The sequence below is a fragment of the Suricata suricatta genome, chromosome 15, assembly GCF_006229205.1.
Source record: "Suricata suricatta isolate VVHF042 chromosome 15, meerkat_22Aug2017_6uvM2_HiC, whole genome shotgun sequence".
Classification (NCBI taxonomy): Eukaryota; Metazoa; Chordata; class Mammalia; order Carnivora; family Herpestidae; genus Suricata; species Suricata suricatta.
The window spans coordinates 59,920,407-59,937,453 of record NC_043714.1 but is presented as its reverse complement, the minus strand read 5'-3'; the positions used below and the strand labels follow the sequence as shown (position 1 = coordinate 59,937,453).

General features: G+C 35.6%; 1 protein-coding gene across 2 annotated transcripts in view; it reads left to right on the top strand.

Moving 5' to 3' along the window:
• The window catches only part of MRPL13 (mitochondrial ribosomal protein L13), a 45,144-nt gene that overhangs the window by 6,464 nt on the left and 21,633 nt on the right, over positions 1 to 17,047 (top strand). For both annotated transcript variants that reach the window (XM_029923924.1, XM_029923925.1), the window contains exons 3-4: positions 4,929 to 5,022; positions 10,713 to 10,773. In XM_029923924.1, coding sequence (XP_029779784.1) covers positions 4,929 to 5,022; positions 10,713 to 10,773 — 155 coding nt within the window. The remainder of the gene's footprint in view (positions 1 to 4,928; positions 5,023 to 10,712; positions 10,774 to 17,047) is intronic.

The following is a 17,047-nucleotide window of genomic DNA, read 5'->3' as shown; positions in this document are numbered from 1 at the left end:
TTAGATTATCTTAAAATACTCCTGGTCTACACGAAAGGAAACAAAAGTTGCACACAGTTCTTAAAATTAATGTTGTGAACTGTGGCACACCAGGCAGTTCAATGAGGATTACGTCTAGTCTAATCTCTAACATCCTGCCTTATTTATTTATATCTTTTAAAGACTTGTTAGGAAAAAAAAGTTTAGGATGCTCTTTTTAAAGTTACCAAGCTAACACATTTTCTCTTTTACTATTCAGTGTCAATTTATTTCAAGCGTGAATTACTAGAGTCATTTTAATTTTGAAATTTTAATTACACATTTATTCTTCAACTCCGAGAATATCATCATACAAAGTAGTAAAGATAGTTTTGCTCCAGGTCATATCTTAAATACTTAATTCCTTTAAAAGTGAATATTTAGATAATATCAAGAGATTTGAACAACATACCTTGTTTTATTCACAGTGTCTTTATACTCAGTAGATTTTGTGGTAACCTGCATGATCGTCTGTTATATTAGATAAGCACAAGTTCAGGGATGCCAAAAACAACACTGAAGAAGGCATTTGAATGTTTATGTTTCAAGGTTGGAAACAAACATAAGATTATATATTTGTTTACCATCTGGTCATGATATTTTACTTTTTCTAACTAGGTGTTTGTTTGTTTCTTGTTGGCTATATGGTTTGCAAATATTTCCCTGCAGTCTGTAGCTTGTCTTTTCATCTGCTCCACAGTGTCAAATCCATCTTTAAAAGTTCTTTGTTTTAGCTTAGCAGTTTTAAAACTGTATTTGATCGAGACATCAGGTTTCTATCATTATTAGCCAGAAGGGGAAGATAGATTAAAACCACAGTGAGACATCACTGCATATCCATCAGAATAGCTCAAATAAATGGTGGCAACCAATGCTGGTGATGATGCAGAGAAACTGGATTGCTTACACACTGTTGGTAGGAATGTAAAATGGTACAGCCAGTCTGGAAAAGAATAATGTAGTTTCTTATAAAACTAAACATGAGCAACTTGCCATACATCAATTGCACTTTTGGACATTTGTCCCAGAGAAATTAAAACACAAAAACCTGTACCAATTAATAATACTTCTAGTGCATTGTCTTTATCCCCCTATATTTATCAGCCTCTGGCATATTATACTTTACTTATTTGTTTATTGTATAGCTCATTCCACTAGAATGTAGGATTTATTATGATTTATTATGAACGGGGACCTCAGTTGCATTCATTACTGTGTTCTCAGCCTCAAGAACAGTACCTGACATGAGTAAGTAGTGAGTGGATTAACTGATTAATCAATGGGAAAGAACTATAAAGCAGATTTTGGAAGAGATTCCCACCACCCTTACCAGATGTCTCCATCTGAATCTATCCTCGGGTGGAATCTGAACAGCTCAGACAGTTCTGATTGGTCCGATTTCTAAGATAATAACTAAGAGTGTGTCTCCCTTGAAAGCTAAGAAAGGAATTGAATGGGAACCAGACATGATAGAACAAGCCCTATTTACATTAAGGTGAACACTGGGAATTTTTTTTAACACTTATTGTGACTGACTGGTAACTCCCATTATAGAAGAGGTCTACATTAAGAGTCTTCAGAAGGGAGCTTATAATCTAGGTGGATGGAATAAAATTGGACAAATGATCGGACTAGATAGTTAAATCAGTATCATAAGAAATTCAGGCATCCTTGTGGAATCAAGGGAAGTTGGGTTTGGTAATTGGAAAGGCTTTATGAAAGGACTGGCATTAGTTTTGGAACTTGATATTTATGTAGAACTTAAATTTTATGGATAAAATTTAGCAAGTGGAGAGAAATCAGAGTATTTCTACTGGAAGGAACAAAGAAAAGATTAGGGGATCTGTGTATACAGTCTTCTGTATGTATGTGTGTGTGTTTTAAACAGAAATAATGGGATAATGCTTCAGAGACTAGCAAGAATAGCAAGTGGTATGGCTTACCCAGTAGATACTGTGGTACGGGAAAGAACTGGTAAATAAGGCTGGAAAGTTTGAGCCTAAACTGTAGGTATTCTTGAATACCTTCCCTGTGGAGTTGGTACGTGGTGAAGTACAAAGGTGACAAATAACTGTACCGTAGGTTTGGTATGTTACAAAGGATTTCTGAGCTCTCCTCAGAACCTAGTAGGAAAGGGTGGATGATCAATTAGCAACAGATATCCTGCCTTCAAAATGAATGTTATTTCTCTTCCTCCCGGGGAATTTTGAGGAAAAAAAATATGAGTTCCAGCTCAGGGGAGAAAATGAGCCAAAACACGAAAGCCATAGGACCGAGAAGCACCTCTGATAGTGTAATTCATCATGAGAACTTCAGTTCCCCGACATGAAACTTTTGAGTTTCCACTTTGATTGAATTTGTCTGAATTTATTTGGCACCAAATTTCATTCATTCATTCATTCATTCATTCATTCATTCACTCATGCACACATGTGTGCACACACACTCACCAAATATTATAAAAAGGAGTCAAATAAGGTTACAAATCTGAGGTGAGAGTTTTTACAAATACACTCACAATTCCTTTTTCTAAAAATTACTTATTGCTGTATTTTTTCAATCTGAAAGAAATTAGTTTCTCTTGGAACATCTCTTCATCAGGCAGTAGAGTTATAATTTATGTACATTTGGTGCATATTATAAAGCATAATTATTTAATTAAAACTTTACAGGGCAATCTATTATGCATAGAAATTGAGACAGAAATAATTGTACTATATTCAGGATTTCAGCCTTTAACAATATTGGCTTTTGTTTTCATATGTAATGCAGTTAAAAACAAATATTTAGTTCCTGGTTATTTCTATTTAAAGTTAAAGAAGTCCTTCTAGAAATAAATTTAATGGAGACCTGGTATAAGTTATTGAGGGAAAATAATTTTTCCCAGATTAGATGTTTATACCTTAGAGATAAAAGAACATGATTTTCTTCTGATCTGTGGTGTTCTTTTGGATGTCTTTTGAAAGATCCTTCTGATCTCTACAAAGGAGAGTTGCTTTGTTTGGAATAGCTCAAGATGCTTTTTGCTTGCTTGCTTGTTTGTTTGAGTATTTAGAGAGACAGAGAGAGTTAGGGAGCGGCAGAGAGGGAGAGAAGGAGGGAGAGCATCCCCAATCAGGCTCCACATCATCGGCGCTGAACCTGAAGCGGGGCTCACACTCCCAAACCATAAATCATAACCTGAGCTGGAATCTAAGGACACTTAACTGACTGAGCCACCTGGGCGCCCCAGTTTCTGCATATTCAAAGCTTAAATAACATTTAAAAAATAAATTCAGCTCTGTGTAAACTTACGGATTCCATTTTTCCTCAGCATAAGTGTCATGGAAAGAGCCTGCACCGGGCATTAAATAACGTAGTGTATGAGCTTTGGCAAATCACTTAATCTTAGCAGGCCTTTGCGTCTTCAACTGTAAATGTCTGATTGAAAACTAAGTTAACTTCAGCATTCTCTGAGATAATATAGATATCTTCTCACCCCTTTCATTTATTTTCCTGGTTCATTGCCCAATTGCCTTACTAGCCCTTTTAGGAACTTTAGTCAATTTACCAAATACAATGAAGCTGTCTTTTCAACCCATTGATAGCAAAGCTTCACAAGTAAAGCGTTCCTTTACGCTTCTAGATTCCCTCCCACTGTGGTAAGGAAAACTTATCTGAGTTACTCTTTTCTATACTCTCATTCCATGTGCACTATGTACTCCTCTCTGAAAATGGTTGTCACTGAAATTCAAAGCTCTGCGTAGAATCTTATAATGTAGTTGTTAGTTTTCATCTGTGTTATTTATTTATGCTTATTTTTTCAGTGTTTTTTTAAGTAAATAAACCTCTAGAATCTTTTTGTTTTTGTATTAGAATAGGCATTTAAAAAATCTTTTTGCAGCCTCCATGCCCTGGGTGCCTAGGTGGCTCAGTCGGTTAAGCATCCAACTTTGGTTCAGGCCATGATCTCACAGTCCGTGGGTTCAAGCCCCGTGTCAGGCTCTGTGCTAAACAGCTCAGACTAAACAGCTATGTGACTGAACAGCTCAGAGCCTGGAGCCTGCTTCAATTCTGTGTCTTTCTCTCTTTCTGCCCCTGCCCCATTCACTCTCTGTTTCTCTCTCTCAAAATAAAAATAAAAGACATAAAAAAAATTTTTTTATGTTTTTACCTATTTGATTTTATGATGTATCGTGACTCATGTGAAAACTGCATGTTGACTTTTGAGGAGTTTTTTTTTTTTTTAGATGAACAGACAAATTTAGTGGTAGTTTTTACTGGAAAGTTAATCCAATACATATATTTTAATTTTCAGGTCATCTGTCATATCAAATATGCATGTTGTTTTAGTTGAAACAGGCAATTTAAATGTACCTAGTTAAATGTGGTTGGAAAAAGCCTTGAGTTAATAGTTAAGCATAAGATCATAGCATTCTATTGTTCTCTGAATTTGAGAAGAAAAATCAATTGTGATGTTTTACATTTGTTTTCAATTTGCCTCTTGGTAAAACATACCTTTTTACATCTATATGTGTATTGTTTTCATATTCTCCTCTCTTTTTAAGGGAAAGTTTATATTAGATATTTAAAGGTATGTTAATATAAACATTTTAGCAAAGTAGAATTATTAATGGGGAAAGACCATAGGAATAACAGTAGTTTGCCTTTAAAGGATGTGTTGTTGTTATTGGCATCTTCCGTGTTGAGATTTTCCAAATGTCTGGCCAACTCTTTCACTCTTTCTATACTCACATGTTATGTAAAAGAGGAACAGAATAGCGAAATCCTGTTCAAGGATATTGGTGTTGCACTGTGACTTGCTTTGTTGTTTTTGTATTTTGAAAAGCTTTATAAGTAACCAAGACCACTTTTTCTTAAAATCATGACTTTAGTATAAAATCTTTCTTCTTTGTTCTTTTTAAATCTAGGTGACTGTGGGGATCATGTTGTCATAATGAACACAAGGCACATTGCATTTTCTGGAAATAAATGGGAACAAAAAGTGTACTCCTCACATACTGGGTAAGATAACGCCATTGTCCAACAGACATAAAAAGATGCTCAACATAACTAACCATCAGGGAAATGGAAATCAAAACCACAATGGGCTGTCACCTTACATCTGTCAGTGTGGCCAGAATCGAAAAGACAGTAAATACAAGTGTTGGTGAGAATGTGGTGAAAAAGGAACCTTCATGCACTGTTGGTGGGAATGTAAATTGGTGTGGCCACTGTGGAAAACAGCATGGAGGTTCTGCAAAATATTAAAAATAGTTATACCATATGTTCCAGTAGTTCTATTACTAGGTTATTACCCAAAGAAAACAAAAATACTAATTTGTAAAGATGTATATACCTCTATGTTTATTGCAGCATTATAGAGAAGCAACCCAAGTGTCCACTGATACATGAATGGATAATGATGTACGTGTGTGCATGTGTGCTGGAATATTACTCAGCCATTAAAAAGGATGCAATCTGGCCATTTTTAACAACATGGATGGACCTAGAGTGCATAGTGCTAAGTGAAATGTGTCAGACAAAGATAAATACCATATGCTTTCACTTATATGTGGAATCTAAAAAAACAAATGAACACACAAAAAAGCAGAATCAGGCCTATAAATACAGAGAACAAATTGATGGTTGCCACAGAGGATGAGTGGAAGGGATGGGTGAGAGGCAGTGGGAGATACGAGCTTTCAGTTATGCAATGAATAAGTCACGGGATAAAAGGCACATCGTTGGGAATATGGTCACTGGTGTTATAACAGCCTGTGTGATTACAGAAGACTGCTCCACTTGTGGGCATAGCACAACATAGAGTTGTTGAGTCATGGTAAGTTGTACACCTAAAAATAATGTGACCTCAGGTATCAACTACTCAAAAAAAATGATAATGCCATTGTCAAGGAAGATAGGCAGTTTAAATATATTTATTACTTTAAAAATACTATTGGGGCGCCTAGGTGGCCCAGTTGGTTGGGCATCCATTTTCGGCTCAGGTCATGATCTCACGCGTCATGGGTTCTGGCCCCGCATCGGGCTCTGTGCTAACACATTGAAGCCTGTTTCAGATTCTGTGTTTCCCTCTTTCTCTCTGCTCCTCCCTGGCTCTCACTGTCTCTCTCTCAAAAATAAAAAAACATAAAAAAAAATACTATCCATCTTACTACAGGCACCTTGCTGGCTCAGTTGGAAGAGCATGCAACTCTTGACCTTGGAGTTACGAGTTCAAGCTCCACAAAAAATGCATAAAATAAGTAACTATCCCTTAAAAAGCAAAAACAAAAAGGAATAATTGATCTTACTTAAAAGAAAAACCTATTTTCAAAAATTGGCATTTAAGGAAGTACTAATTTTGCACATGCTGCATAGATAATTTACTCAATCAAAAATAACCCACAGAACTATACCAAGTACTAGTTATTATTAACAGTATTTGTTTTTTCTAGAAGCTTTTCACATAACCTCTCTGATCTAGATTATTCTTATTTTTAAATAAATCTTCTCGTTTATTTTTGTTTCCTGTAATTCATGTTACTGCTGTTTCTTGAACTATCCTGACCATCTGAAAATATCTGAGATGTTTAAGGAATGGTGAGCAAAATCCCAAGTTTGGAAGATGCCTAATGTCTCCACAACAGACCTTTCCAGATCCAGGTCTCTCTGTCTATGTTTGAATAATAGCGACCTGATGCCTTATAAAGCACCCTATTCATTCCATTTTTGAAACGGTTTAAATTTTAGAAAAATCCTTATGCTATTGAATCATAATCTGTTTTTCTTTAACTTTCATATTCATCTTAGTTCTCCTCTTTGGACAGTGTAAAATAATCATCTCTTTCCACATCCTTCAGATAATTTTGAGACAGGAGTTAGTAAGAGCCCATTGATTTGTCTTTTCCCTAGGCTAAACATCTGTAGCTACTGAAAGTTCTTTATACCGCTTCCCGTTGACTAGCCCCTTTGTATCTTGGTTACTCTCTAGATACACTCACCTGGCCATGTCCTGACGGCTTCCTCGTATAACGGGAGTCCTCGTCTTTCCGTTCTATAATCCTCTCTTGGGTGGGACACTGAGTTCACCATCAGCTAAAACTCCCAAGTCTTTCTTAAACATGCTGCTGTTCAACCATGTTTTAACCCATTTTAACCCAACTACAATAACTTAAATTTTATCTCCAGCCTTTTAAAATCTTTTGAGATCTTGATTGTGTCATTTAATGTGTTAACCCCTGTGCTTCAGGTCATATACAAATCTAATTAAGCATACGTCCTATAGTGTCATGCAAGATAGGGTTAGAAATGTTGAGCTTTCGTTTTTGACTAAAATAATTTTTTTCTGATTGCACCTTTATCGTACACATTTTAATGTTTCTATTTCCTTTCATCACTTGCCTAAGTAGGTCTTAAATGCTGAGAATAACTTTTAAAAAAAGTTTTTTTTAGATGTTTTATTTTTGAGAGAGAGAAGGAGAGAGAGCATGTACAAACAGGGGAGGGGCAGAGCGGAAGGAAGACAGAGACTCCGAAGAGGGCTCTGTGCTGACAGCAGACAGTGGGGCTTGCACTCACAAACCACGAGATCATGCCCTGAGTCAAAACCGCCTTACCAACTGAGCCACTCAGGTGACCCACTCACAGTAACTTTTTATGCTTCCGTTAGCCAGGCTTTGCCCATTCACCTTAAATTTATTCATGAAATTGTTATTTAACATAACCAAAATAAACTCATATTCAGCTTCAGTAGTTTCTACTCTTAGAAAATCTCTGCAGAGAAACCAAATTCTATAAAATTTAGAGGTAATGGGGGAAGAAATATGAAAAGTCAGGGTAACATGATGTGACAAAAACATAAAGGGGGAAGTAGTGACACAAAATGCTACAGTACGTACTGTAGCAGTAAAACCTGTGGAAAGTAATAGCACAGCCAGTAGTGAACAGCTAGTGTAATGTACCCTCCGCTGGTAGTGTCCCTTCAGTAGAGCTTTCTTATCTAGGGTTGAAAATCTAAACTTTTGTCCATTTGTCCATTTTGTCGGTACCCAATTACCGCTACTGCTTCAGAATCCTTCATTTTAGCCAACATATTGCTATTTCTTGCCTTTCTGCCTTTGCATGTGTTACTCGCTTCACAGGCGTGTGTCTCAAGAACTCATATTTATCCGTTAGAACATGGCTCAGATGTCACCTCTTCTCGAATGCCTTCCCTCTTGCCTCATCTCCCATGCTTTGTTTCTCTGTCTCTGTTCACTCTTCGCTAATATTTTGTTACTTCATTTCACTGGATGTACCGCTTATAGTATGCTCAGAACACTATTATATTATGTATTCAAATTTTTACTTACTAGTCATAAAATTTTAATATATAATAATTTTAGAAAATGCAGAAAAATGTAAAGATGGAACTAAAAATCATTTTTTATCCTGTGGACTAAACATTTTAATACATGTACAGGTTTATATCTTTTTTCACTTTATATAAAAATCTCAGAAAGCCTTTTTAGAAATATTGTTAGTCACTTTGGGGTAATACAGAATATGATTTGCATATATAATGTTTTTTTTTTAAGTAAAATTTTTAGTGTCTTAAAGAACTGAAAAACATCTTTATACATTAGCTTTTTCAACATATAGGATAATTTAAAATAAAACTGGCAAGGTAATGAATTTCAAGATCAAAGGGATAATAATAATAGATCTTTTAATAGGTATTTCCAAACATCACTTTAATTTTGCACTAGTAGTGCATAAGAATGCCTGGTTTTATTAAACTACTGACCCAGTACTGTCATTAATAATGATTTAGTAACAAGATTGTGCTACTTTGATGGACATCTAATGGTTTACATTTGCATTATTATAAGGTATCAATGCTTTCCTTAATGCTCTCTCTCTCTATCTATTTTTTTAATATTTTTTATTTATTTTTGAGAGACAGACAGAGACAGCGCAATCAGGGGAGGGTCAGAGAGAGAGAGAGAGATACAGAATCAGAAGCAGGCTCTGAGCTAGCTGTCAGCACAGAGCCTAATGCAGGGCCCGGACCCACAAACTGAGATCATGACCTGAACTGAAGCCAACGCTTAACCAACTGAGCCACCCAGGCGCCCCTACTTTATCTATTAAGAGTATTAATCCATGATTATATAGTTTACTTTTTACAAATTTTCTTTATGATGTCCTCTGTTGTATGGTTAGCTTTTGTAATTAAATCTCTCTTTTCCCTTATAATTTGTTCTATGGTTTTCAGTCATAAGCATTCATTTCTCACTATTTTAGAAGTCAGGTGAGATGTGTATGTGTGCACCCTGAACTTTGACATCCATGTGTTCTGTCATATCAAATGTATTGGTAGGAGTTAGAAATATAGCTTACTGTTAGGTGCCTCAGTAGAATTCACGTAGTACTTTTTCTTGTTGGCGGGATACTGTCATCTTTATCTGTATATTCCCAGAACCCAGCACGGTAGGCATTCAGTAAGTATTTACTGAATTAATTTTAACTGAAAAAAAATTGACAAACATTTAAAAGAAAGTTTCTTTTCTTCCATTCAGGCTATCCCACACTAGAGGAAGAAGTGTAGTTAGTTTTTCACGAGTAAAAATCAACTGAGTGTTATATTACTCAAGTCATTCTTCTACTCAGAATTTTATGCCACCTTTCCAGATTCTTCAGAATAAAGTCCAAACTCATGAAATAAAATGAAAATGGTATTATGCTTTAGAACTTGGCATCTCAATGTTAAAAACAGAAAGGTGATCTTTAGCATAGAAGTCATAAAGTGCTTTTTTTTTCCAGAGAGAAGGAATACAGGAATTGAAGTCTAGACAGGTATTTCTTTTCTGAAACTGAAATTCCCTGAGGCAAATGAAAGTATCACTTTGAAAATTACCCATCTTTCTCAGCAAACTTCTAAATCTGCTTTGTTAAATTTTATTCCTGAAATGTGGTTCTTCTTAAGTCTGATTGAAACTTTTGAAAGGAACGTAATCTTTAACTTTTCTTACAGCCCACTGAGTTTATGTTTTCTTTAATCATTCCTCAAAAATCATTTAGGCTTTCTCCATTCAGGATGAAACCTTAACAGCTGTATATTGTTTTTGTTTCAACATCTGGGGCATCCAAGTTACTAAGCTGCCACCAGTACTATTCCAAATATATGTATTTCAAATCTCCCATTTATCCATTTTATATATAAACTTGATATGAACACAGTATTTTATTACTTAGGACCAATGTATAGCTCTTAGTGGTCTTTTACCAACTGTTAATAGGTAACAGGACCATTCTGTTTCAAGTTTGAACTGGACTTCAGAACCAAAGTGGCTACCACTGTTTTCCCCAAACCTGACCCCTAGGTTATAGGACATTCTGATTTGGCAGAGAATGTGAAGCATATTGGCTCACTGCTTTTTCTTTCTTAAATTCAAGCATGATAAACCACTTCAGAATGAATGAAAATGATAGTTATGCTAAGAGTTTTCCAAGATGTGCAATTTTTATGAAATGATAGTTGACCACTTAAAAAGAACAGTATTTCAAATAGTGTAGGTTACTACTTTAAGACACTAATGAACATCATAGTTTCCAGAAAAATGAATAATTTCATAATAAAAATAGTTCTCATATTATAAAACCATGTTCACTTCAGGAAACAGTAGATCATAGCCGACGCCCGGTCTTACTGTCTTTGCTTCTTTTCACAGCTATCCAGGTGGATTTAGACAGGTAACAGCTGCTCAGCTACACCAGAAGGATCCAGTAGCAGTAAGTATATTGTATTTTTTATTATTTATCATCTGTGGAAACACTGGTTCAGGAACTGTTTTTCCAATCTTGCTCCCCTTCTACTGTAGCTAGCATTCAGGGCCTTAGATTCTGCACTTTAACTGTATCACAGAAGTTTTGATAAGAATTATTTCATTATCATTTAATTCTAATATGTTTTCTAATCACTATTTACTATGTTTTGCATTTGGCCAGTTTTATTGCTTTTCTTTTTAATGACTTGATATTTGCAAGATTACCTAGAATATATTTGCTGAAAACGTCATGGAAAGAGGTGTATGTAGCTATCTATGATTATACCTCCATTATATCAAATACGCAAAGCACAATCCAATCAAAAATGTCTGTCTTTTTTTTTGTTTGCTTATTTGATTTATTGATTACCTAAAAGAGTTATGTTATGATCTCAATTGTGGATTTTTCCCTGTATTTCTGTCAGTTTTTGCTTTGTCTGTTTTGAAGAGGTAGTGTTAGATGAATTTAAGTTTGAAATTATATTCTTCCTAAGAATTAATAAGAGTATCTACCAGCCATTTTTGTCTCCAATTATATTTTTTAACTCAAGGTCTTTTTTTTTTTTTAATAAATTCTATCAGCCTTCTTTTGATAGTGTTCGCCTGATAAATCATTCTACTTTGAATTTATTTATTTACTTTGCTGTTACAGAGGTCATATTTATTGATCATTAACGTCCTAAGATTAGTGCTATAAACTTTATATGATTTTTTAAAATTAATTTATTGGTGTTTTTTTTTATTTTTTTAATATCTTTTATTTATTTTTTTGAGAGAGAAAGAGACAGTGTGAGCAGGGGAGGGTCAGAGAGAGAGGGAGACACAGAATCTGAAGCAGGCTCCAGGCTCTGAGCTAGCTGTCAGCACAGAGCCCGATGCGGGGCTCAAACCCACGAACCATGAGATCATGATCTGTGCCGAGGCTGGACGCTTAACCGACTGAGCCACCCAGGCGCCCCTAAATATAATTTATTGTTCGGTGAGCTAACATACAGTGTATACGGTTGCTCTTGGCCTCAGGAGTTGATTCCCATGCATCATCGTTTACGTATAACACTCAGTGCTCCTCCCAACAAGTGCCCTCCTCAGTGCCCATCACTCGTTTCCCCTCTCCCCCACCCCCCTGTCAACCCTCAGTTTGTTCTCTGTATTTAAGAGTCTCTTATGGTTTGCCCTCTCTGTTTGAAACTATTTTTTCCCTTCCCTTCCCCCATGGTCTTCTGTTAGGTTTCTCAAGTTCCATATATGAGTGATATCTGTCTTTCTCTGACTTATTTCACTTAGCATAATACATAATACTCTCCAGTTCAATCCACATTGTTGCAAATGGCAAAATTTCTTTCTTTCTCACTGCTGAGTTGTATCATTCCACGGTATATACAAACAACAAAAATCTTCTAAGGATCTTGTTTTGACTGAGATGAGGATAAAGATAATTGATTAATCTTATGCTTCTCATCAATAAACTCAATCCAAAAGAAGGCAAGAAAGGAGAGAAAAAAAAATCTCTCGTTTCTTGCCTTCTTTAGGATTGAGTTTACTGATCAGAAGTCTAAGATGAATCAATCTTTACTTTCTTCCACATCAAAACAAGGTCCTTAGAAGATTTTTAACACGTACTCATCCTCACACAGTCATCAATTTTTAAAACCCTTCCAGTTCAACATTGTTGTTACTGTTTTATTTGGTTAACTGATTTTTTATGATTTTCTTTGCTGATAAATCCTTTTCACATAACAGCTTTCCTTTGGGATTAATTTCCTTCTTAAAATACTTCTTTGACATTCCTATCATAACATTCTTTTAATAGTAAACTTTTTATTTTTGTCTGAAACTGTCTTTATTTTTGCCTACTTCTTGAAAGATAGTTTTGCTTATGCAGTATATGCAATTCTCGGATAACCCTTTTTCTGTTTGAAGCAGATTTTAGCTTCTGTTATTGCTAAGTTAAATGTCAATTGAACTGTTTGTATTCACTTTTTATTTATTTATTTATTTTTTGGATACTTCAGAAATCTTTCCTTTGGCTTTCGTTTTCCTGTTTCTTTTCAAGTCTTATTTATTTTGCTTGAGGACTGGCATCTTTGGTGCTGAAAATTTGTCAGCTCATATGTGTTCTATTACTAGTTCTCTTTATTCTCTATCTGTTCTTTCCCTTGGAAATATGATTACATTTGCAGTAGACTATCTCCTATCATTATACATGATTCAATAGGTCTCTTTCATGTGCTGCATTGTCAATAATTTTTTTTAACATTTATTAGATTTTTGAGAGACAGAGAGAGAGAGAGCAAGCAGGGAAGTGGCAGAGAGAGACACAGAATCCGAAGCAGCTCCAGGCTCTGAACTGTCAGCACAGACCCCAATGCAGGTCTCAGACCCACAAACCGTGAGATCATGACCTGAGCCAAAGTCAGACACTTAACAGACAGAGCCACCCAGGCACCCTTGTCAATAATTTTTTAATGTTCTAGTTCTCTAATTATCTTTTTTACCTATATCTAATCTGATCAACCCTTTTATTGAGTTTCTTTTTTTTTAATGTTTACTTATTTATTTTAAGAGAGGGAGAGAGCATGCAAGGAAGGGAATGGCAGAGAGAAAGGGAAAGTGAGAATCCCAAGCAGGCAGTGCAGAGCCCAGCATTGGGCTCAACCCCACAAACCGCAAGATCATGACCTGAGCTGCAGTCAAGAGTTGGCTATCTAACTGACTGAGCCACCTAACTGATCCCCCCTCACTTAAGTGAGTTTCTAATTTGAATTTTTTTTTCTTGAAGTTTTACTCCTTGTTTCTTTTTCAAATTTGCTAGTCAGCTTTGGTAGTCTTTCTGTTTCTTTGTTATAGGTTGGTTCCTTTTATTTTTTAAGCATAGTAAACCAAATTCTTAATGTTTGTATCTGATTCTAATATTTGTATTCTTCGTGGATCTGCAATTTATTGTTTCTGCTCAGGGCGCTTGATTGGCTCATGTACCTTGAAACTTCATCACTGAGAATTCTTTGAGACCTGTGTCTTCAACGTGGATTTCTTCACAAAAGATCGGCTTTGCTTCTGGCACCTGCATGGGGCTATACCAACCTAAGAACTCTTTAAGCTCTACTTGAGACCTCTGGGTTTTGATCCCAACGGTGAATTTTAGATCTTGAAGCCTTGTGCAGTAAGGCTCGTCCTTATCTGTTTCCTAACAGGAAGGATTTGAATTTTTTAATTTCCCCACTGTACACCCTGGATGTGCCTTTCTGTTGAAAACCTGGTTTATGAGGAAGTCTTCGATCCTACTTCCTGACCAGAAAGAGTAATCCTTTGAAACCCACGCCCTGCACTAAGGTGATGCCCTCTGGGCAAATGCTAGCCTTAGGAACCCCCCCCCACCCCAAGTAGTACTTTGTCCTACTTCTGGCCTCCAGTTTTTTCCATGCTTTAGAAAAGGTTTTTGAAAACAATATTATAACTTATTAATACTTATTTATCATTTGAGTTATTTACTAGGAAGAATTTCTAACCTAAATATTAGCTCCCAATATTGCTAGAAGTGAAATCTGTTGCCATTTCAGTTTTATTTTTCCTCCTTTACTCTTTATAACACAGTCTTTCAACTATACACATAAGATAGATAACATTTTCCTCATTAGGAGCTATTATAGTTTTTTTATCTAAACATTCATAAATGAGCAAAGTGTTATGCTGTGAAGACATTCTTTTTTATTTCCCTACGATAGCGAATAAAAATAAATATCTATTGTTAGGATGCAGCCATTTGGCATAATACTGCCTACAGTTTTCTTGGGGGTGAGGGAAAGGGGCATATTTTACTTCTTATCACTTATAGGTATTTTACAAAAATATGTCCAGAGATCGCTTAAGAAATACTTCCTGTTGTATTTCAAAATGTGCTTTTGGACTATTACAGGTCAAATAAAATATCCTATTTTGACTATTAATGTGGATTGTATATATGGTATTAAAAAGATGTAAGGGCTGTGGATAGTATTTCCATAAGTACTACAATTAATTGTAGTTTTAATATTTAATGAATATTTTTCAAATTTAAGTTTCTGTGTTATTCTGGCGTGCTCACTGTACACCAGGAGGCAGTATAGTCCTATTTTTCATAAGAATTTGGCATTTGATAACATTTGTAGAAATTTTTCCAAATTATGTTTTGTAAACAAATATTAAAATACACTACAAAATGTTTGATGAGGGCCTGGAAAATAGTTCAGAGTTAATTCCATTTGAATTATGACCTCATTTAGATGATGTTAATCCTTTTCCTAAGTATTAATTTTAACTTTGTGTTTTGAAAAAGAACAGCTTGTTAAGGAAGAGGTCAGTTATTTTACTTCCAAATCAAAGACTTACGTGTTGGCCTGGTAGGTCTTCTCCCAACAGACACCGTTTGCAGATCAGTACTTGGTATATGGACTTCTAAGAGGGTTTGTCTCCCGATGCTGCCTCCTGATTATCAGTACAGTCCTGGAATGGTATTTGTGAAACACACTAAATAGTACATTTAAATAGTTACTTGTAGGTATTAAATGTTTCAAAATATTATAATCATATATGTCATTAATTATAAACTCAAATATATGTTGATTGAGCTTTTCCTTATCCCTACCATATATTATAGTATCTTTTAAGAGTTTTTTGTCCTTATGTTGTTTTTTAACATGGTTCCTTTACGTTTTTCCCCATCCTGTAGTTAAAAAAGTTACTTTGTGTGAAACAAATGGCACGTGCCCTGGTGTGCAGGTTGTCTGCGGAGGGTCTTTAGTATTTACCAACCTCACGTTGACTCTGTCTTCCTCTCTTTCTGAATTCCTTAGAACTTATGCACAAGTCTCTACAGCCTTAATTACTTGATTGTATGCACATGTTGTGTTGTTATTTGGGGGAGTATATTGTTTGTATGTTTGCCTACTCTCCCTTGTCAGCTTATAACCTTTCTACACTTTCTGGCTTTCCCTAATTTGAGTGTTATGTTTGCATTTTTTAATAGGCAAGTTTTTTAAAAAACCAACTTGTTAATTCAAGTGACTACAGCTAAATTTTGTTAAGAACATGAAACCTAAATGGCATGTAATCCTACCAAAATGATAAAATTGCTGCTATTCAAAGGATATGACTAGCTTGTCCAGACAGGATGCTGCCTAATGTTAACATTATCAGTTTCTACTTAAGACTTTAAAATAAATTTTTTTTTACATTTATTTATGTTTGAGAGACAGAGGGAGACAGAGCGTGAACAGGGGAGGGTCAGAGAGAGAAAGATACACAGAATCTGAAGCAGGCTTCAGGCTCTGAGCTAGTAGTCAGCACAGAGCCCGATGTGGGGTGCGAACCCACAAATCATAAGATCATGACCTGAGCTGAAGCCGGACGATCAAGCGACTGAGACATCCAGGCACCCCAACTACTTATGACTTTTAGGGGCACCTGGGTGGCTCAGTCATTTGAGCATCTGACTACAGCTCAGGTCATGATCTCACAGTTCATAGGTTCAAGCCCCACATCAGGCTCTGTGCTGACTGCTCAGAGCCTGGAACTGCTTTGGATTCTGTGTCTCATTCTCTCTCTGCCCCTCCCCCACTCAAAATTAAATAAAAATTTTATTTTAAAAATTTAAAATTTTAAAGACTAATATCTAGATCAATGCTGTCTAATGGAAATTTCTGTCATGATGGAAATGTTCTTCTGTCTGTACTGATAAATAAATATGGTAACCACTAGCCACATGGACCACTTGAAATGTGACTTGTGTGACTGAATAACTGAATTTTTTATTGCTTTTAATTTTAACAATGTGAATCTCTATTAAAATCTCCAGAACATAGAGTATTAACAGCGCTAAGTTGGAATATATATACGAGATGCCATTAGCTTTCGTATGTAGTTAGGTTTTGTAGTCTGATTTGATGAGAAAATTAAAGGAATAGGAAATCCTCATATGGTACAACCCTGTTCTATCACACATAATTTAGTGAATTAACTTTAACATATGTCAAATGACATCCTTGGAATATGAGCACAGAGGGTAAAAATTAACACAACCCCTCAGATGTCCCTATGAGCGGTTGTGTGAAGACCTGGCAGTATATTGGATGTGCTGTATACCAGCAGACCCCCAGGAGATTATGCAACACAGTGACACTGTGTGGCTTCCTCCTGACAAAGCATACATCAAACCACATTCACACCAACAATGAGGATCATCTTAAAAGGGGAAAAGTAAATCG